The sequence below is a fragment of the Leucoraja erinacea genome, chromosome 33 (genome assembly GCF_028641065.1).
Source record: "Leucoraja erinacea ecotype New England chromosome 33, Leri_hhj_1, whole genome shotgun sequence".
In the NCBI taxonomy this organism is placed as follows: domain Eukaryota; kingdom Metazoa; phylum Chordata; class Chondrichthyes; order Rajiformes; family Rajidae; genus Leucoraja; species Leucoraja erinaceus.
In genome coordinates, this window is record NC_073409.1 from 7,007,501 (window position 1) to 7,029,819 (window position 22,319).

General features: G+C 44.8%; 1 protein-coding gene across 7 annotated transcripts in view; it reads left to right on the forward strand.

Annotated features, from left to right (window-relative positions):
- Positions 1-22,319, forward strand: part of sema6dl (sema domain, transmembrane domain (TM), and cytoplasmic domain, (semaphorin) 6D, like) — a 270,119-nt gene that overhangs the window by 222,293 nt on the left and 25,507 nt on the right. For all 7 annotated transcript variants that reach the window (XM_055661130.1, XM_055661131.1, XM_055661132.1 and 4 more), the window contains 9 exons: positions 9,821-9,980; positions 14,950-15,061; positions 15,219-15,279; positions 16,574-16,636; positions 17,649-17,750; positions 18,317-18,407; positions 19,332-19,451; positions 20,506-20,594; positions 21,287-21,504. In XM_055661130.1, the coding sequence (XP_055517105.1) occupies positions 9,866-9,980; positions 14,950-15,061; positions 15,219-15,279; positions 16,574-16,636; positions 17,649-17,750; positions 18,317-18,407; positions 19,332-19,451; positions 20,506-20,594; positions 21,287-21,504 (971 nt within the window). In that variant the 5' untranslated portion in view covers positions 9,821-9,865. The remainder of the gene's footprint in view (positions 1-9,820; positions 9,981-14,949; positions 15,062-15,218; positions 15,280-16,573; positions 16,637-17,648; positions 17,751-18,316; positions 18,408-19,331; positions 19,452-20,505; positions 20,595-21,286; positions 21,505-22,319) is intronic.

The following is a 22,319-nucleotide window of genomic DNA, read 5'->3' on the forward strand; positions in this document are numbered from 1 at the left end:
CCCGCACACTAACACTATCGGACACACACCAGGGACAATCTACAAGTTTACCAAGCCAATTAGACGACAGGCCTGAACGTTTTCGGAGTGCGGGAGGGAATCGGAGCTCCTGGAGAAAACCCTCGCAGGTCACGGGGAGAACGTGCAAACTCCGTGCAGACGGCACCCGTGGTCAGGATCGAACCCGGGTCTCTGGTGCTGTAAGGCGGCAACTTTACCGCTGCGCCGCCGTGCCGCCCATTTGCGTGTGTGTGTGAAATAAATAAATAATAAGATACAGACGACAGTCAGAAATCCAAATCATCAAAGCACCCGTGAAACTCGCTAGAATTTAGAAGATTGAGGGGGGGGGGTCTTATAGAAACTTACAAAATACTGGGGAAGTCCAGAACAAGGGGTCACAGCTTAAGGATAAAGGGGAAATCTTTTAGGACCGAGATGAGAAAAACATTTTTTACACAGAGAGTGGTGAATCTCTGGAATTCTCTGCCACAGAAGGTAGTTGAGGCCAGTTCATTGGCTATATTTACGAGGGAGTTAGATGTGGCTAAAGGGATCAGGGGGTATGGAGAGAAGGCAGGTACAGGATACTGAGTTGGATGATCAGCCATGATCATATTGAATGGTGGTGCAGGCTCGAAGGGCCGAATGGCCTACTCTTGCACCTATTTTCTATGTTTTCTATGAAATACATTGTACCTTTGGTCTCGAATGAATTTAACAGAATCAGTGGACTGGGCGGCACTTCCCTGCAACTAACTGGTAACATTGCTGCTGAACGGTGCACAAAATACTTCAGTAAATCAGCATGGTGAATGCACCCTACTAATGCGATTTGTTAAAGCGTGCCCACCTAATCTGAAACACAGCGAGCCCTGAGATGTCAAGATAGTTTGATTGATTAAGTCACTTAAATTGTACCCCAGCCTTAAGAATGCAAGATTTTACGATAATTGCTGTTTTGAAAAAGATCTTCATTTCATGTTCTGGCTGTGATTCTATAAACTTTAGTTCCAGGTTAGGTTTGAGCTCTGTCGTTCTGTGGTGGTTTTGAACAAGTACATACTGGGTGAAGGGATTATGTGCCAAGCTTGTCTGTAAACCCTTTCTGAAGGCAACTCCCTTATGTGCGTGCATTCAGTGCAAAGACTGCTGCATTATCAGACATTATCCATCCAGACACAGAGAAACCTCAATCACATTAATCTTCAAAGCTTAAAATTCTATTCAGGACCTCACTTGTTGAGAGTATAGCCTAGAAACAAAATCATTAAAATGTTAGTGCAGCATAACTTCAAGTCACAGAGCAGAAGGAACAGTGGCCCTGGCGTTTAATCACATACTGTAACACTGCTGAATATCATTATTCAACACTAAATGCTCTGAAACAGGTTTATTTGGTTTTCCTTCTGGGCTACACTGTTGCAACAGGTAATAAGATGGTTGAAAAAGTTATTGCAACTGAAATCTTCCTAAATTAGGATTTTCAGGCCAGTTTTATTTAAAATGTAAATGTTCACTTTGTTTATACGTTATCACATTTTATAAGAAGTGTTTCGGCCCAAAATGTTGCCTATTTCCTTCGCTCCATAGATGCTGCTGCACCCGCTGAGTATCTCCAGCACTTTTGTGTACCTTATATTTATAAGACATTGGAGCCGAATTTGGCCCATCAAGTCTGCTATTTCCAGATGGAACAGAAATATTGGCGGGTGGCAAATATTGTCGGGTAGAGTTGCTGCCTTACAGCCCCAGAGAAGCGGGTTCGATCCTGACTACGGGTGCTTGTCAGTACGAAGTTGGTATGTTCTCCCCATGACCGCGAGGGTTTTCTCTGGGTGGTCCAGTTTCCTCCCACACTAAGACGTACACATCTGTAGGTTAATTGGCTCGGTTTAAATGCAAATTGTCCCTCGTGTGTGTGTGTGTGTGTGTAGGATAGTGTTAATGTGTGGGGATCGCTGGTCGATGCGGACCTGGTGGGCCGAATTCCGCGCTGTATCTCTAAACTAACTTAAGTTGAACTACAACACATCTCGTCGTTGTGGGAGATGGATACAGTTATTCAGCAGGGTAAATACTAAGGACATTTAGCCTGTCCAAAGAGCTTTTGGCTTCAATCTACCCGAGCTGGTTCCGCTGGTATTATTTATTTCCCTGCACCACTTTTTATGTTCTGTATCACACCCTAAAACTGAGCTGGAGTTATAGATCAGGGACAATAACTGGGTAAGTTTGTTGATTAGGTTTGGATCAGCATTTTACCCCATGCTCGTGCAAAAGCAAATGGAATTTGTTGACAATGTAATGCCGAATGGTGCCATGGTCAAGCCACTCAAGTGTAAACTCAGTTTTACATTTTACATTCAGTGTGATCTGAATCTATACAGACGGGTCTTGAGGTGAATTTGTACATCTTTCACCATTCAAACAGCTTGCTGTAAATGGTCCACACTCTCTGTTTAATCTGGCTGTTATAGGTTTTGGTGGAATGGCACGCTTGAGCACGGTGGCGCTGCGGTAGAGTCGCTGCCTGACAGCGCCAGAGTACCGGGTTCGATCCTGACAACGGGCGCTGTCTGTACAGAGTTTGCACGTTCTCTCCATGACCGCCATGTGGGATTTCCCCAAGTGCTCCAGTTTCGTCCTGCGTTCCAAAGACGTACAGATTTGAAAGCATATTGTTCCCCGGTGTGTAGGACAGAGCCATGATCAGCGTGGGCCAAAGGGCCTGTTTCCATGCTGTATCTCTAATCTAAACCAAAAAGCTGATGAGTGAAACCAATGAGTTGAGGCGGCCCTGACGGTTTGAATATTCATCGTGACTTGCTTGCATTTTAATTCCAACTTCATAATCAAACTTCAAGTTTACACAATTAAATAGTACTACACATCAAAGTGTGGCAATGAGAGTGGCAGCCTGAGCACCAATTAGCCAGGTTTGTTAGGCTGGAGTTGCATTGGTTTTTCCTCATTATTCTCTCCAACTCATTGTAATCACAGCACATTGTAAAAATGATCACCCTTGCGGGACAGTCTCAAAAAATGTTAAGAGCCATCTCCAAACCACTTATTAATAATACATATATTTTGATATTACGCAGGTAATTTGATTCGATAAGCAGTGTCTACTTGGGGTCTACGTGACTGAGGAAGCAATGCAATTAGTTTCCAGTTTGTTGTTGCCTGTGTGTGTGTGTGTGTGCGTGTGTGTGTGTGTGCGCGTGTGTGTGCACGTGTACGTGTGTGTGTGTATGTGTGTGTGCATGTGCGCGTGTGTGTGCGCGTGTGTATGTGTGTGTATGTGCGTGTGTGTGTGTGGGTGCGTGTACATGTGTGTACGTGTGTGCGTGTACGTGTGTGTGTGTGTGCGTATGTGGGTGTGTGTGTGTGTACGTGTATATGTGTGTGTGTGTGCGTGTACGTGTGTGTGTGGTGCGTGTGTGCATGTGTGTGTGTGTGTGCGTGTACGTGTGTGTGTGTGCGTGTACGTGTACGTGTGCGTGTTTGTGTGCGCGCAGGATAAACTGATGACGAGAAGCACCCAGAAATAAAGTATCCATAACCTTGAAAGTTTTGAAGGTTAAGGAAAGCTGTTGTAATTACCTCTGTGTGTTTGCATCAATTAACATCACTAGGCTTTCAAGCTCTTTATCAGCGATGGCCAGACTCAGGAGCTCCGAGTGCTGTGTTACTGATCATTGCCCTTTCTTCTCGTTTCAATTTCTGGAATAGAAGCGAGCCCCGAGGCACCCTTTCATTATTATTATTGTTATTGTTATTATTATTATTATTAACATGTTCTGTTTTCAACATGTTGCTAATGGAACAGATTTTGTTTCGACATTGATCAAAAATGGGAAGATTAGCCTGTTACACGCTTGGATGATCTTTTGAAAGATGATCTCCAAACTGTGTTTTGTTTTTCCTTTTCAATTGTTGTTGCCAAGCGTACGATGAGCGAAAACGTCCTTGCAGTCACTGAAGGCCTTTACTAGCACAGACCAGAGCAGAATCTGTGGAATAGACATCAGGGTTTAAAGAAGCCGGACTCTAGAAAGTGGAATCTTGCTGGAATCTTGAGCAAAACACAGCCTGAAGAGGGGTCCCAACCCAAAACATCGTCTGTCCATTCCCTCCACAGATGATGCCTGACCAGCTGACTTCCTCCAGACTTTGTGTCGTGTTTAGGTAGTTCCAGTTTAGTTTAGAGATACAGTGTGGAAACAGGCCCTTCGGCCCACCAAGTCCGTGTCAACCAGCGATCCCTGCACTTTAACACTAGCCTGCACATACTAAGGACAACTTACACTTATACCAAGTATACAAACCCAAGCCAATTAACCTACAAACCTGTACGTCTTTGGAGTGTGGGAGGAAACTGAAGATCTCGGAGAAAAAATCCACACAGTCATGGGGAGAATGTAAAGGCTAGCACCCGTAGTCTGGATTGAACCCGGGTCTCTGGCACTGCAAGCGCTGTAAGGCAGCAACACTGCCACTGTGTCTCCCTAACAAAGAACATAATTATCAAATGGCACATGGTGAAATTGTCTAAACCAGACACCTGGCATGAAACCCTAGATCATCCCACTGACAACAAATTAACATTTACAATTACAGTAGAGATGTACATGATCATCAAGATTGGGTGCAGAATGTTCAATGACAAAGTATACTTTCACCAGCAGTAGTGAGCCCAAACTTGCCATCAACCATCAAGCTCTTGAAACACCTTGTACAACCCTAACCATTACCCACAAAGGACTTTGACCACCACGATTGCACAAGGTACTTTGGATTTGACACTGACATGGTCGTTTACTTGGAATAACTGATAGTTTATTGTATATCTATATATATTCAGTTGTTGCATTTAATCTGCTTGTAAATCTCGGTGAGTAAGAATTTCATTGCTCAGGTTCATTTCAGTACATTGTTCATTGAAAAGTGGTGTTGCGGGTAGATACGGGTGCAAGGCGGTGTTTTGCTGCATGCTGGTCTTCATCAGTAAGTGAATCTGAAGAAGGTTCTTGAGCCAAAACGTCACCTATTCCTTTTCTCTAGAAATACTGCCGGAGTCGTGGAGTTACTCCAGCATTTTGTCTCGATAGAAGTTGGTATGTTATGTTGCAGTTGTACAAGGCATTCATGAGGCTGCACTTAGAACATTGTGTACAATTCTGCTCACCCAGCGAAAGGAACTGGAAAGATGGCAGAGAAGATTTATGAAGATGTTGTCATGACTTGGGATTGCCAACTTTCTCACTCCCAAATATGAGACAATAGGTCAAAATAAGGGACAAATTCCCCACGGCAATTCGTTGACCGACTCGGCCGTGGCTGGGTGAATGGTGAGTTGGCACTGGGTGCTGGACTGCACACAAAGCCCAGCCGGCGGGGCCAGCTGAGGAATTTTGGCCCGGGCGCCGGACATTGCGCGCGACATCGCTCGCAAAATCCGGCACCCCATCCAACTCATGAACCGATGATCAGCCATGGTGTCGGGGGTAAGCGAAGGTCCGAAGGTCAGACAGTTGGCCGGTTGGTTTATCCTGAAGATAGATACAAAAGTAACTCAGCAGGTCAGGCAGACTGAAAGATAGAGGTGGGAAAGGGAAACTCGAGACGAGAAAAGGCCAGAACAACTCAGTCGACAAGTGTACGGATAGTAAATGTTTTGAGGGGCATGCACGAAACTCGGGCAAATAGGACTAGTTTGGCTGGGGCAACTTGACCAGCACGGGCAGGTTGGGCTGAACGGCCTGTTTCCGTGATCTATGACTATGTATGACAAGTAAACTACTCTTGATTATTTTCTACAGAGAACCATTGTAAAGAGATATCAACATTTGGTGATAAAAATGTAATGAGACAATGTTCTACATCTGTGTCTCATTTTATTTGAGACACTATTGTTGACATTCTGTTTAAACCAATTGGAGTCAATTTTCCTGCATCATTGTGGTGGTTTTTGGTTGGGATGTCACTGCTCAATGATATCAGTCAGTGGAAATGAAGCATCTCCCTGCTGGTGTAATCAGTGACAACTAGCAGGAGGGGCAGTGCACGTCAGTACAGTCTAAAGAAGGGTCCCGACCCGAAACGTCGTCTGCCAATGGAGCTCTGGGCTTGAATCCTTTGGAGTTTAGAAGGACGAGGGGGTATCTTATTGAAACATATAAGATTATTAAAGGTTTGGACACGCTAGAGGCTGGAAACATGCTCCCGATGTTGGGGGAGTCCAGAACCAGGGGCCACATTTTAAGAATAAGGGGTAAGCCATTTAGAACGGAGATGAGGAAATACCTTTTCACACAGAGAGTTGTGAGTCTGTGGAATTCTCTGCCTCAGAGGGCGGTGGAGGCTGGTTCTCTGGATGCTTTCAAGAGAGAGTTAGATAGAGCTCTTAAAGATAGCGTAGTCAGGGGATATGGGGAGAAGGCAGGAACGGGGTACTGATTGTGGATGATCAGCCATGATCACATTGAATGGCAGTGGTGGCTCGAAGGGCCGAATGGCCTACTCCGTCTATTGTCCACTGGTGCTGCCTGACCCGCTGAGTTCCACCAGCATATTGTTGTTGCTAGAGCAGGACAGCTACAGTTGCTCCATGTTTTGTTTCTCACTGGGACGGTAGAGGCAGCTTTAGAATTGATGATAGACATAAAATGCTGGAGTAACTCAGCAGGTCAGGCAACACCTCTGGAGAAAATGGATATGTGACGTTTCGGGCCGAGACCCAACGTCAGACAGAGTCAGGAGAGTTGGAAACTAGAGGTGGGAAAAGGCATAGACCCAGCACCAATAACCAATGGGACGGAGACGGGGGAAATGCAGACTAAATCAGTATTCATATAACTGGGTTGCAAGCTGCCAAAGCAAATATGAATATTAATTTCTCTAATTTCAAATAATTATTGCATTCCTTTTCTCTCTCTGTCCCTCCACCACTGAGGTCATCCTGTTAGTTTCACTGTTCGTATCCCTTCGTTATCACCTCTTCCACAGCCAACAATGCACCATTGTGGGCTCCACCTTTTCTTGGTCATCGGTGCCAGCTCTGTGCCTTTTATTACCTCTAGTTTCGCTCTCCCCTGACTCTCAGTCTGAAGGAGGGCCTCAACCCGAAACCTCACCTGTTCCTCTTCTCCAGAGATGCTGCCTGGCCACGCTGAATTACTCCAGCATTTTGTGTCCACGTTCAGTGTAAACCAGCATCGTCAGTTCCTTCCTACACACTTAGAGTTGACGATGATGTGCAAAATACTGCCCCTAACGTGTTGGGGGACAATGGCTTTACCCTGGTGCAAGGAGCGCAATAAAAGATGAACTCAGTCACACGGAAAACATGTTTGGGACAAAGTTGACTCCATTGTGGGGTTATGGCAATGATAAACCGTGTCCAGTGGACAACATTTATCTAATCGGTTGCAAATCTGGAATGAATGATTCTTCTATGTTTACAAGTGTTGGCTGGTTAACTCCAGATGTGCCACAGAGGTTTGGGTCTGGCAGCAATTATACTTGAGGCAGGGGCGTGGGGGAATTGTTCACTGTTGTAATGTTGATTTTGCAGGATGCAGATGTGCTTCCTCGCGCGGTTTAGTTTCTGAATTGATACAAATACAAAGCTCTTTAAATTTGGGCAAATTAAGCTATTAAAAATATTTATCGATTGAAGCAAATTTATTTCCTGTTAAGACGTGTCCAAAGATTAGGAATTTGCACAAAGCAAGCAGTGCGGTTCTTCTGCGCACGGTGCGTTTGTTTTGGCACCAGGCAAGGTTAAGTGGAAGGTGACTGCTGCACACAGTGTTCGCAGCAGTAGAGTTGCTGCCTCACAGCGCCAAAGATCCAAGTTCGCTCCTGACCTCGGGTGCTGTCTGTACGGAGTTTGCACGTTCTCTCTGTGACTGTGTGGGTTTTCCCCGGGTGCTCCGGTTTCCTCCCACAATCCAAAGACGTACAAGTTTGTAGGTTAATTGGCTTGTGTAGATTGCAGATTATCCCTAGTGTGTAGGGTTGTGCTAGCCCACGTGGTGATCGCTGGTCGGCGTGGACTCAGTGGGCCAGAGCGCCTGTTTCCTTGCTGTATCGCTAAATTCTTTAAAAAAACCCCACTGGTAAATAGCATAGGCACTGCTTGCATTTTATAGAACTTGTCCCAGCATGACATTCCAGTGTCCTCCAGAGCCAATTAAATGCTTGAAATCTACTTGCTGTTGTTGCGTTTAGTTTAGGTTCATTTAGAGATACAGCACGGAAACAGGCCCTTCAGCCCGCTGAGTCTGCACCGACCAGCGATCCCTGCACATTAACACTAGCCTACACACACACTAGGGCCAATTTACACGTAAGCTAAGCCAATTAACTTACATGCCTGTACGTCTTTGGAGTGTGGGAGGAAACCGAAGACCTCGGACAAAGCCCACGCGGTCACGGGGAGAACCCGGGTCTCGGCACTGCAAGTGCTGTAAGGCAGCAACTCTACCGCTGCATCACCATGCCGCCCTAACGTTAAGAACCATGGCAGCCATTCTATAGGGTCTATCACTAACCCAAGATAAACCATCACAAGCAAAAGGTTGGGACATGGTACAAAACCCCAATGGGCGTCTTTTGGACTTCATAATCGCATGGGATCATGTGGCTGCTTCATCAAATATCATTCCAGCTGTTTCTCAAATAATACAGATCATAGATCACTACTAGGACAGACCCTTCAGCCCATAAAGTCCCTGCCGAACATGATGCCGAGTTGAACTAATCTTCTCACCCTGCATATAATCCATATCCCTCCATTCCTTGCCAATCCATGAGCATGTCTACATTGCTTCGATGCCACCATTTGTATCTGCTTCCTCCACCACCCATGGCAGTGTGTTCCAGGTACCCACCACCCACCTTAAAGCTAATCCCTTGCCTCTTTGACATTAACATCCTGAAAGAAGGGGTTCTGACTGTCAATGCCTCTCAAAATGTAAAAGTACATAATTGTGAGTTGTATTACTGACATCCTCGGTGACTTGTAGAGGGAGTGGGGCACGTCAGAGAGCTTGCCGCCGTGTTGATATGCTTTCACTAATCATTTCCGCTGTTATCGGGCAACTGAACCGTCCTCTCACCAACTAGGGAGCGGTCCTGACTTCCCATCTATCTCAGTGGAAACATTTGAACTGTCTTTACTTGGGCTTTACTGGACTTTATCTTGCACTAAATGTTACAACCGTCACCAGGAAGATTATTCCTGATGTTGGGGATGTCCAGAACTAGGGGTCACAGTTTAAGGATCAGAGGGAAGTCATTTAGGACCGAGATGAGAAAATCATTTTTTACACAGAGGGTGGTGAATCTGTGGAATTCTCTGCCACAGAAGGTGGTTGAGGCCAGTTCATTGGCTATATTTACGAGGGAGTTAGATGTGGCCCTTGTGGCTAAGGGGATCAAGGGGTATGGAGAGAAGGCAGGTACAGGATACTGAGTTGGATGATCAGCCATGATCATATTGAATGGCAGTGCAGGCTCGAAGGGCCGAATGGCCTACTCCTGCACCTATTTTCTATGTTTCGATCCTTTATTCTGCACCTGTACACTGTGGATGGCTCGATTGTAAACATGTATCGGCTTTTCGCCGTTAAGACACAAAATGCTGCTGTAACTCAGCGGACCAGGCAGCATCTCTGGAGAGAAGGAAAGGGTGATTAGTCTTTTCGCTGACTGGACGCATGCCGCAATGGTGCCTCAGTACACATGGCAATAAAAACTTAAACTAAAATTAACTGATAAAGCAAATCAATTTTTCTTGTTTATCCTGCAGGTAGTTTCCATTTTGCGTAGGAACTCTCTTGTGACAAGCGTGAAGATGTCCGTGAATGATTGCTGCTTCGTGGTGGCTGCCTTCCTACTGACGCTACATCCGGCAGCAGCCGTCAGCTTCCCTGAAGATGACAAGCCCATCAACACCATCGAGTTCCACTGTAAGTCTGCAGTTTCTTGCATCAGCATTCATCCCTTCCGCATGAGTGCAGCCAACTTGCATTACAGTTAGCTGCAAGAGGTAGAGTTGCTGCCTTACAGCGCCAGAAACCCGGGTTCGATCCTGACTAGAAACATAGAAGACTTAGGAAAAATCGGTGCAGGAGTAGGCCATTCAGCCCTTCGAGCCAGCACCGCCATTCAATATGATCATGGCTGATCATCTAAAATCAGTTGCTGCTTTTCCCCCCCATATTCCTTGATTCCTTATAGCCCTAAAAGCACACCTAAAATTAACTGATAACTACTGGTGCTTATCTGTACGGAGTTTGTACTTTCACCCTGTGACCTGCGTGGGTTTTCACTGGGATCTCTGGTTTCCTCCCACTTTCCCAAGACATTCAGATTTGTAGGTTCATTGGCTGTTACAATTGTAAATTGTCCCTAGCATGCATAGGAAAGTGTTAGTGGGTGGGTATCGCTGTTCGGCGCGGACTTGGTGGGCTGTAGGGCCAGTTTCCACACAGTATCTCTAAACTAAACTAAAATTGGCTTGGTGTAATTTTAAATTGTCCCTAGTGTGTGCAGGATAGTGCTAATGTGCGGAGATCACTAGCGGACTCGATGGGCCGAAGGGCCTGTGCCCGCACTGTAACTCTAAACCTAAAGAAACAAATACAAAGGTTTTTAAAAAAATCAGTAGTATAGTCGCATCCTGATAAGACAAACTATTCAATCAGGCAGCAAAGCAAAAGTTGGCCTCATCCTCAGGGCAGTGGAATAACGACAGCACAAATTGGAAGGAGACGGGGTAAAGAATCCCTGAAGCCTAATGTGTTTTATAAAAGAAAATTAAATTGCACGCTGACTCTTAATCAATGGAACTTGTCTTTAATAATTAAAAGTTTTGTCTTAAAAGCAAATTGTGCCCATTCATTGGGATGCACTTGCATTAGCTGAGTTATTCTGTTGCAGAGACCACCTAGAATAGAATAGAATAGAATAGAATAGTTTCTTTATTGTCATTGTAACATGGGCCATGTACAACGAAATTTAAAATGTCAGCCAGTCAGTGCAGCATTCAAACATTTCTAAAGCTAACGAAACATCCACGGTAAAATAATAAAGATAAGCAAATAAATAAAAATCACAGACAAAGCACGCATACACACCCAACCCTCCATCCTTCTGTCGCTACATCCATCCACCTGTAGCTTTTCTGAGAATTATTGCTTGCGGTTATATGTGGTGGGTTTGCCAGCTATGGAGCCGCGGTTACAGTTCGACCTCCTTGCTCCAATAAACTTCAGGAAGTCCCGGCATTCCCTCTATCTCTATCTCTCCCCCACTGAAGTGGCACTAGCTTCTCGTCTACAAACCTACACCCTACAAACAGCTAACAATGGCCTGTTTCCTTCATTGTCGTTACTTTTTTGCATATCCATCATTCATTGTTCTTTATCTCTCTACATCAATGTCTATATCTCTCGTATCCCGTCCATCCCTAATGAGAGATTGAAGAAGGGTCTCGACCCGAAACGTCATCCATTCCTTCTCTCCAGAGATGCTGCCTGTCCCCGCTCAGTTACTTCAGCTTTTTGTGAGGTTGTCCCCTCCCCCCCTCTACTCCGACCCTCACACCCGTCCCCCCTCGCCGGGTCCTCCATTGATAGTTGATGTTTTCGGTTGGGACCCTTCTTCAGGCTGATTGTAGAGGAGGAAGGGTGTTGACTGAAAGCAAGAACAGACCTGGCCAAATCAGGGCTGGGAACGGATGACCTCAGACAGGGTGTTTCTCCAACAGCCCAATTGTTGACAAGGGGCGGTGTGATCTCAAGAGGGATTACAAGTGACTTGCTTTAGATATTTATCCTCATTCTTCCTCATTTCCAGGTCAAAATGGCATTCCCTGAAGTACATGTAGTGGCAACATAACAAGGTCTACACTGGACAACCAAGATACCCCATCCAAGCTAGTCTCATTTGGCCCAGATTGCTTTAAACCTTTCCTATCCATGTACCTGTCCAAGTGTATTTTAAATATTGCTGTAGCACCCACTTCAACTACCCGTCTGGGCAGCAAGGTCCTCCAAACATCTTTGCACCACCAGCACTGAGCAATAACGGTAACCTTGCCACGCCATCCATCACACAAAACCCCAACTCAAATGTGGCCAGATCTCCGTAGACGCTGTGTACTGAGCCATGAAGCTACACCAGGCATCATTACAAAAATAGGTTGACCTTCTCACCCAGACCTCTCTACCTCCTGTCAAGCATGGCTGGAGAGTTATTTTCGTACCAACTGCAAGAGGGGCAGTGGATATACTGCGGTGGAAATATTAGGGGGTTTTCTGTATTAATATATTGGATTTAAAAGCATAAAATTGAGGGATCTGCATAGGAGCGTTGCTGACATTCCCAGTGGGGTTTGAGGGGAGTTGAGGAAGGTAGAACTATCTTGACATTAGTTCCCTGATTATTTTGTAAAGCCAATCAGTTCTTGTTTGTTTTTTTTCCTTTACTGAATTGATATTTCAAACATGTCGATAAGAACTGCAGATGTTGGTTGCAGATGAAGGTAGACACAAAGTGCTGGAGTGCCTGACCCGCTGAGTTACTCCAGCATTTTGTGTCTAACCTTGGTAACTAAATCAGTGGGCTGACTCTCATTCATGGGCAGGTTCCCCATTTAATTGTTGGTATTTTGTTGGTTCACATGCTTGATCAATGGAGTTTTATCAGTAATGTTTAATTATTATTAATGTTTAGTGTTTTCTGAGTCATTTGTAACTGTCACTGTATGTCATGTTGTTACTTGTGGGCGGAGCACCAAGGCAAATTCCTTGTATGTGAATACTTGGCCAATAAACTTACTTACTTAAAATATAATCATTAACTTGACCCAAGATTCAGTCTGAAATACGTCAATGTTAAACACCCAATGAAAAGACCTAAAGTGGGACCATCATCACTCCCTGTGAGGTCTTGTACATCTCTGGATCTGTTCTGCACCAGTGAAGGGTTTTGACCAGAGGTAGCTGTAAGCCATTGATTCAACTGGGGGGGGGGGGGGGGGGGGGGTGGGGGTTGGGGGAGGATATCAGGGCAGCAGGTAAAAGTGGGGTGTCTCTCAAATCCACTCAAAGGGAATTGCATGTCCTTGAGAGTGGGCAAGTGGCAGGAGTAAAGCCCTGAGTACCACAGGGACCTGGAGATCAATTAAGCCCAACACAAGACTCTGGTGGTCTACTCATGCCCAGCCTTGAGGGTCCCCTCACTCTGTACAGTGGAGATATAACATAAATAGTGTTATTGGGTTTATTGAGTGCCATTTATCAGTGCATGTTGCTGGAAGCCATTAACGTAATTAGAACAAGCTCTCATTCAGTCATTCATTCATTCAATCATGTCTATACTCGTAGAACGGATTTGAGCAAACTCCACACGGATTGCACCCGAGGACAGGATCGAACACGCGTCTCTGTCGCTGTGAAGCAGCAGGTCTACCTGCTGCGCCACCGAGCCCGCCTGCTGTGAGGAGGAAACAGGGACGTTCCATGGAGCAGCAGGGTGGTGCAGCAGTTAGTTCTGCTGCCTGTGCTCCAGAGACCCGGGTTCAATCCTGACCTCTGCTGCAGGAAGGAACTGCAGATGCTGGTTTAAACCAAAGAGAGACACAGAATGCTAGAGTTACTCAGTGGGACAGGCAGCATCTCCTGGGAAAAGGAATGGGTGATGTTTCGTGTCGCGAGCCTTCTTCAGAAAAGCAAAAGTGTTCTGGCGCCCTTGTAAATAAATCTTTGAAAATTAGCGACCAAAGCTGGTGGTGTGGGCTTCATTGCAAGAACATTTGAGTGGAAGAGCAAATCAATATACGACACTGATCACTATGGCCTTTCATCACGGTTCATGCCACTGGGTTTGTTTTCACACCTACTTAAATTAGTTTGACACATGCTAGTCAGATGCAAAGAAAATTATAGATGAGACCATCTGTGTTCCTAAACCGAAAGTAACACCAAAATCTACCCACATTTTCAAGAGAGAGTTGGGTATAGCTTTTGGGGCTAATGGAATCAAGGAACATGGAAGGGAAAGCAATTTCTGATCTTGGATGATCAGCAATGATCATATTGAAAGGTCGAATGGCCTACTCCTACACCTATTTTCTATATTTCTACCTCTGATTGGTAAATAGATCCCTTTCTGCCGGGCAAGTGCGGTGTGGATATCACCCCAACTCTCCCCATCCTGCAACATTTAATGTGTGTGCGCGGTGGGGGGGGGGGGGGGGGGGGGGGGGGGGGGGGATGGGCGACATGTGTCAATGGATCCCAATATATAAAGATATTTATTAGTAGAAGTGGAGAGACAAAATGTGAGCAAGAGGGCAGTCAAAACAATACTTACCATGCCACTGTAAGTACGTATTGCAAGTAAGAAGTTCATTGTTCTATCTGGGACATATGACCTAAACACACCCTTCACTCTTCACAACATTTATTTGTCTGGCAGCCATCAACGAGAAAACAGTTATATTGATAGCTTTGTTTAGGTACAATCTGAGTACAATGCAGTGCCTTCCCCCATGCAGTTGGTTATCTGTATGTGTGTGTGTGTATGCATTAATGCATGTGTGTGTGTGTGTGTATGTTTGTGTATATGTATATATATATATATATGTGTGTGTGTGTGTGTATATATGTGTGTGTGTGTATGTATATATGTATGTGTGTATATATATATATATGTGTATATACATATATATATATGTGTGTGTGTGTATATATATGTGTGTGCGTATATATATATATATATGTGTGTACGTACATATATATACATATATATGTGTGTGTATATATATATGAATGTCATTGTTCCGTTTCGGGCCACACGACAATAAAACACTCTTGACTAATGAATTTTCCCAGCTTTGTTTTGATGATGTAGCCCAATTGTGTTTTTCAGTTTCGAGACAACACCCATTATTTAGAGGTCGACTCTTGGCGAATGAATCTGTCCATCGACTGGATTACCAGCTTATGTTGAAAATTGAGAACATGCTTTACATTGCTGGCAGGTATGTTGGTCTCTGTACTTCATCTGGTTGTGTTAGATCAGAAATGTAAACATTATATTTAAATTGTCCAGCAGTAATCTTCATCAAAGGCCTGAAATGTCTTAACACCAGCTCTCAGATCATTATATTTACTTCCATAACTTTTATTTTTAAATAGGGACCAAGTCTATGTTATTAACTTAAACGACCCCCCAAGAAGTGAAATTACTTCTAACCAGGTACGTCTATTTATTTTGTTTTATTCTTATGCATGATCTTCTGCCGTTTAAATATTACTATCCCCACCCACACCATCCCCTCCCAAATCCTCCTTCACCAAATATATCTGTTCTATTTTCCTTCGGTAACAAGAAGTTAGGGTAGAAAAGAAGGCTTTTGGCACCCTGGCCTTCATCATTCAGGGCACATTGGTTGGGACATTATATTACAGATGCACAAGATGTTGGTGAGGCTGCATTTGGAGTATTGTGTTCAATTTTGGTCACTCTGTTATGGGAAAGATGCCCTTAAGCTGGAAAAGGTGCAGAGTAGATTTACGGGGATGTTGTCAGGACTCGAGGTCCTGAACTATAGGCTTGGGCAGGCTTGAACTTTATTCCTTGGTGCACAGGACGCTGAGATATGATCGTATAGAGGTTTATAAAATCATAAGGTGACTAGCTAGAGTGAATGCACAGGGTCTTTATCCAGGGTAGGGGAATGAAGAATGAGAGAGCATAGGTGTAAGGTGAGAGGGCAAACTCGGCAGAGGTCGTGAATTAGGTCGTGTAAGTAGGGCAGGCCCTTAACAGGGTCCTCCATCTGACATGAGTATTCACCTGAAGCAGGCAGCTGAGGTCACGCGAGGACATGACTGTGTGGCAGAGTGTGTGATAGTTTGTGCTGAGCGTGTGAAATACTCACCAGTTGAACACAAGTCCAGCGCAGCTTACTGTACAAGGAAAACATTTCACCAGTGTAACTTCGACGGATTTAAATCGGTTGCTGATAAATCGACCGATATTCAACTGAAATGCGTAGGAAGGAACTGCAGCGGGCCTGGGTACTGCTGAGATGCTGCCTGACCTGCTGAGTGTCAGGCAGCATCTCTGGAGAAAAGGAATGGGTAAGGTTTCGGTTGAGACCCTTCTTCAGACTGAGAGTCAAGAGAGGGGGAAACTAGAGGTGATAAAAGGTACAGAACAGATTAGAGCCTGCACTAATTACCAAGGAAGGTTAGAGTCTGAAGAAGGGTCTCACCCCGAAACATCACCTATTCATTTTTGCCAGAGATGCTGCCTGACCCACTGAGTTACTCCAGCATTTTGTGTCTATATTCAACTGAAATACTTCTACATCTTGGCAGTCCTCTATATTGGCACCGGTTGACTTGTGCTTGTAAGTTGTAACATCAGAATATTTAAAATGAAATCCATTTTATGATCCACCCAATGTTGCAATTATTAGATTTTTGGCTGATTGTGGAATATAGATCGGCAGTAAATTCAACTATCTGTTTCCACATCCCAACAGAAACTAACCTGGAAGTCAAGACAGCAAGACAGGAGTAACTGCGCCATGAAAGGCAAGCATAAAGTAAGTATTGTGACTTTGTGTGTGTCACTCGCGGTTGAGTGGCGCAGGTGGTAGTGCCGCTGCCTCACCGTGTCGGAGACCCCGGTTCGATCCTGACCACGGGTGCTGTCTGTGTGGAGTTTGCAGTTCTCCCTGTGACCGCGCGGGTTACCACTGGGTGCTCCGGTTTCCTCCCACAGGCCAAAGACGTTGCGGGTTTGTCGGTTAATTGGCCTCCGCAAATTGCCCCACTAGTGAGTAGGGAATAGTGGTGGAAGTGGGATAACGGATAACTCGTTGAAACTTACCGAATAGTGAAGGGCTGGATAGAGTGGATGTGGAGAGGACTAGTGGGAGAGTCTACAACCCGAAGGCATAACCTCTGAATAAAAGGACATTGCTTTAGAAACAAGATGAGGAGGATCTTCTTTAGAGGGTGGTGAATCCATGGATTTCATTGCCACAAACGGCTGTGGAGGCCCTGAGAGGGTATTTATAAGGCGGAAATTGACAGATTCTTGATTAGTAAGGATGTCAAGGGTTATGGGGAGAAGGCAGGAGAATGGTGTTGAGCGGGAAAGATCGATCAGCCATGATGGGACGAATGGCCTCATTCTGCTCCTATCACTTAGGAATGGCTGATCGATGGTCGGCAGGGATTAGATGGACCAAAGTCCTATTTCCATGCTGTATCTGGGAACTAAACAATCAAATATGCTCCAATAACTAGGGATTGATTTATCAAGCACAGCTGAGATCAGGATCTCTACTGCATGGGCATACACAATGCATTAAGTGAAGTGGAGCTATTGATTAAAGTAAATATTGGCATGTGTGAGAGAGTTTGCTGATGTGTATATGGAATGAGTGAGTATAATGTATTGGTATTCCATAGCTGGGACAACCATTGATTTATCTGAACGGTGCAGTATCCATCCAAGCACAACTGGCCTCATCTGTTAACTCGATTAAATCAGAGATGTTGCATCTATCTAATTACATTTTTTTTTTCTCTTGTATTCATTTCCATTAGGAAGAATGCCATAACTTCATCAAAGTGTTTGTGCCCAAAACTGATGAGACTGTTTTTGTCTGTGGAACAAATGCTTTTAACCCCGTATGCAGATATTATCGGGTAAGTAAGGATGGGATTTTTTTCATTTAAAATGTAATCTTTGCAGCATAATCAATTCCTCCTCTGACTGAATACACCCAAATGTTCTTGTTTAGTTTCCAGCAAGCCTGTGGGCTGTGTTCAATAATATCAGTCTAAACACAGATGTTAATGCTGCAATTAAGTAAGATCTGGCCAAATGCACAGAGCAGCTCTGGGTGACGTAACTCTGCCATTAAAGAGGCAGAAAAACGAAGCCTTTTGCATGTCACAACTGCAAAATTTATGCAAAGTCTGAAAGGATCGGCCACAGTTTCACACTTGAATCCCTTTTCTGAAAAATCGTTCTGGTCAGAAAGAGATGAGAAACGAGCCGAATTAAAAAAATATTAATAAATCATTTCAAAGATTCTGTATTTGTTGCCATACTAATAGTTTGCAAAGGGTAATGGTAATCTCAGAGCAGAGCACAACACTAGAATACATCAATAGTAATTGAATTATAGCTGCATAAAGTGATTCTGCTTCCCAGCTGTCGAACTGAACAATGCTCTCACCGAGGTACAATTTATCTTCATTTTATGCAGTTGGATACGTTGGATCATAATGGCGAAGAAGTCAGTGGTTTGGCACGATGCCCGTTTGATGCCAAGCAAACCAACGTTGCCCTCTTTGCTGGTAAGATATTAGTTAGCAATAAATCTAAATGAGTGATGATGTATGGTGCTGCAAAACAAGTTTGGAAACGCAACGTAACATGGTTCAGCGAGTGCCGCACCAGTGACACGGATACGGATATGTGCTGGGTAATTCTATTCAGTGTGGAACGTGGTGGGGAAACCATCATTGAGCTGCCCGTAGACTTGGTCAGATGAGGTGGTCTTCACCTCATCAGGATGTCAGAAGATCCCCAGATTAGGAATCCTTGTAAACATAGAGATACAGTAAACCCTTGTTATAAAGGACCATACAGGAGGGGAATGGTGTCCGTTATTGCTGATAGTCCTCTATAACCAAGTAAGGGATTCGCTCCAACTACCTAGCAGTCACTCCGTGAAAGCGAGTTGTTTTCAAATACAAAGTTCTTTTTATAACAGCTAAAAATGTATGTTTGTTAGTGCTAAAAAATACCAAAAGCTGTCTGATATATTGTTGAACAAAGTTAATTGTCAATCCAATTTCAATGCCTTGTCAATTGCAATGCCTTGTCAATTTCAATGCCTTGTCAATTGCAATGCCTTGTCAATTTCAATGCCTTGTCAATTTCAATGCCTTGTCAATTGCAATGCCTTGTCAATTGCACTGCCTTGTCAATTTCAATGCCTTGTCAATTGCAATGCCATGTCAATTTTAATAGGCTCCTCAGTTTATCTAGTAGCCTGTGTTCGTAAAAGACCGTCCATTATAACAGAAGTCCGTTATAAAGAGGTTTGTAGAAACAAGGGTTTATTGTAATTACGCTGGTACCTACAGTAACATTATCAAGATCTAAAGTTTTATTCGTGACGAATTCTCAAGAGAAACTAGAATAGCCAAGATGAAGAAAACTCTGCAGTAAATTTAAAATGAATTCACTATTCTTTCTCGTTTATCAAATTCCAGACAACAAGTTGTACTCGGCAACAGTTGCAGATTTCCTAGCCAGCGATGCAGTCATCTATCGCAGCATGGGAGATGGCTCAGCTCTGCGAACGATAAAATATGACTCAAAATGGATCAAAGGTAATGTAATAATTCTACATATGTTCGAGACCATAGCAAATATAAACTGATTACCCAGTTGCAATCTAATTTAACTCCCCTTCCCATTTCCATACTGACCTCACGGTCCTGAGCCTCATCCATTGCCAGAGTGAAGCCATGAGCAAACTGGAGGATCAGCACCTCATATTCCGAGTTGGGTAGCTTATGAACCAAGTGTGAATATTAAATTGTCCAATTTCAAGTAGCGCCTCCCCAAATGGAAAAGAGGGGTTGGGGTGTCATCCCTCTCCCATCTCCCATCACCCTGCTCCTTTCGTCTCTGTACGCTCATCTCCTGTCCCTGAATGTCACATTACTTTTTATCCTCTCTTCTTCCCCCTCTCCCAAGTCTTCTTTCACCCATCCCTCCCCTGGGCTTTACATTTCTCCCCCTCCTCTTTACTTATCTGACATATTTTTCCCCCCCTTTCACCTCTAGCCTGACCCACCCATCTGCAATCACCTTGCCCACCTGTATCCACCTATCACTTGCCAGGATTTGTCCTGCCCCCACCTCTCTTTTCCAGCTTCCTCGTCACCTCCTCTGCTCCAAGGATAAGGATTCTGATCAGAACCTTATGCCCCTGTCCCACTTATAAAACCTGAACAGAAACCTCTGGAGACTTTGCGCCCCACCCAAGGTTTCCGTGCGGTTCCTGGAGGTTGCAGGTGGTTGCCGGAGGTTGCAGGTAGTGGAAGCAGGTAGGGAGACTGACAAAAAACCTCCGGGAACCGCATGGAAACCTTGGGTGGGGCGCAAAGTCTCCAGAGGTTTCTGTTCAGGTTGCCTAAGTGGGACAGGGGCATAAGTCTGTCCATCTCCTCCACAGATACTGCCTGAACCACTGAGTACCTCCAGCACTTTGTGCTTTGTTGAAGATTCCTACATTCACAATGTCTTGTCTCTAATCTAGATGGTTGCTCCTTGACATTAAAGCAACATTGTTGGTAATGTCTAAATGCTTGAGCAAGGTAGAGTTCATTGAAAAGCTGCAAATGACAGAAGTCTAAATTTGTGCTTCATATTTTGCAGAGCCACACTTCCTACATGCTGTTGAATATGGAAATTATGTCTATTTCTTCTTTAGAGAAATAGCTGTTGAACACAACAACCTTGGAAAGGCGAGTAACTCTTTGAGGCGTATAACCGCACAGTCACAAATAAGCATTAAGCATGTTAATGAATTTTGCTTAAGCAAACGGAATCCTAAATTTATATCTGCACTCTCCATAAACATATGGCAACCTTGTTTTTTGAATAATTATGATGACTAAACTGAATTGCACATTTAGAAAGAGTGGGAGGTGATAAATCGACAGATATTTCCTTCTGATGAAATACGAATCAACATTCGGGAGAGTGAGCATCTTAATAGTGACTGGCGCTCCGTTTCCTTGCATGCTCTGTTCCTATACATTTGCACTATAAGTGGAAATCCAAGATTTTCAGACATAATAATCAATTTTGCAGAAGGATTTCTCGAAATTACTCTGCTCTCTAAAGGCTCAGACTAATAAATATTTTAGTCGCACTAATGCTGTTCATGTTACTTGCAATCCCACATAGATTTGCCACTGTAAATTATTAAACTAGTTACTCATGGTTAATTAACGCACTTTCTGTCCATTGACCAGATGTGGCGGGTGGATCTGAGTGTGTGTGTGTGTGTGATGCTTATGCAGATACCCATGAAAAACTCTGATCTCTGAAAATAGCATTGTTTACAGTTGGTGCCTGCATCAATTTTTAATAAATTGACTTTATTTTTAATACAGTGGGGCGTGCTTTATTGTGTGTTTGTATTTCTTCCCAGGCTGTTTATTCTCGTGTGGCGAGAATTTGTAAGAATGATGTGGGAGGATCGCAGAGGGTGCTGGAAAAACATTGGACGTCGTTCCTAAAAGCCCGATTAAACTGCTCCGTTCCCGGAGATTCCTTCTTCTACTTTGACGTGTTGCAGTCTGTCACGGACATTATCCAAATCAATGGGTACCCGACGGTTATTGGTGTATTCACAACGCAACTGAACAGGTGAGGAATGGAGTCGAGTGCAATGGAGAGTATGGTTACTTTAGCCTTTGCGTCAACGGCTTGTGGAGTCGCGCTGTTTTCATACGGAAACAGGCCCTTCGGCCCAAGTGACCAAGATGCCCCATCTATGCTAACCTCATTTGCCCCCGTTTAGTCCAAGTGGGAGTATGTTGCATCTATGCCGTTTCTGCAGCCATACATTACACACAAATAGACCCCAGACACAACATAATTACATTTTACATAAACATCCATCACATCGCTGTGATGGAAGGCCAAATAAACTTATCTCTCCACTGCACTCTCTCCCCCCCGATGTCAGAGTCAAAGTCAAAGTCAAAGCCCCCGGCTGGCGATGGCGATTGTCCCGCGGCCATTAAAGCCACGCCGGGTGGTGCAAGGTCGCACACCGGGTCTTGGTGTTGGAGCCCCCGGTGTGCGCTCGCAAAGTCCCACATTCCAAGCCGCGCGGGGCAGTGGTGCTAAGCCCCGCTCCAGGAGCTCTTCGACCCCGCAACTCGGGCGGGAGAAGTCGCCGTTGCAGGAGCCCCGAAAAGCGGTCTCCCTCCAGGGATCCGCGGGCTCCCGGTGCCGCCGTCCGCAGACCCGCAGTAGCAGCCTCCGACTCAGCAGCAGCAGCAGCAGCGGCAGTGGCAACGCTCCTCCACCGCTCCACCCGCTCCGGTCTCGGCCAGCTCCGTGACGGTGAGGTGAGTCGGCACCTGAGTCCCCGGCTTCTTCCTGTTGGAGGCCGCTCCTCGTTGCGGCCCCAACGACAGCTGAGACCCGACGAGAAAAGGTCGGGTCTCCAGTGC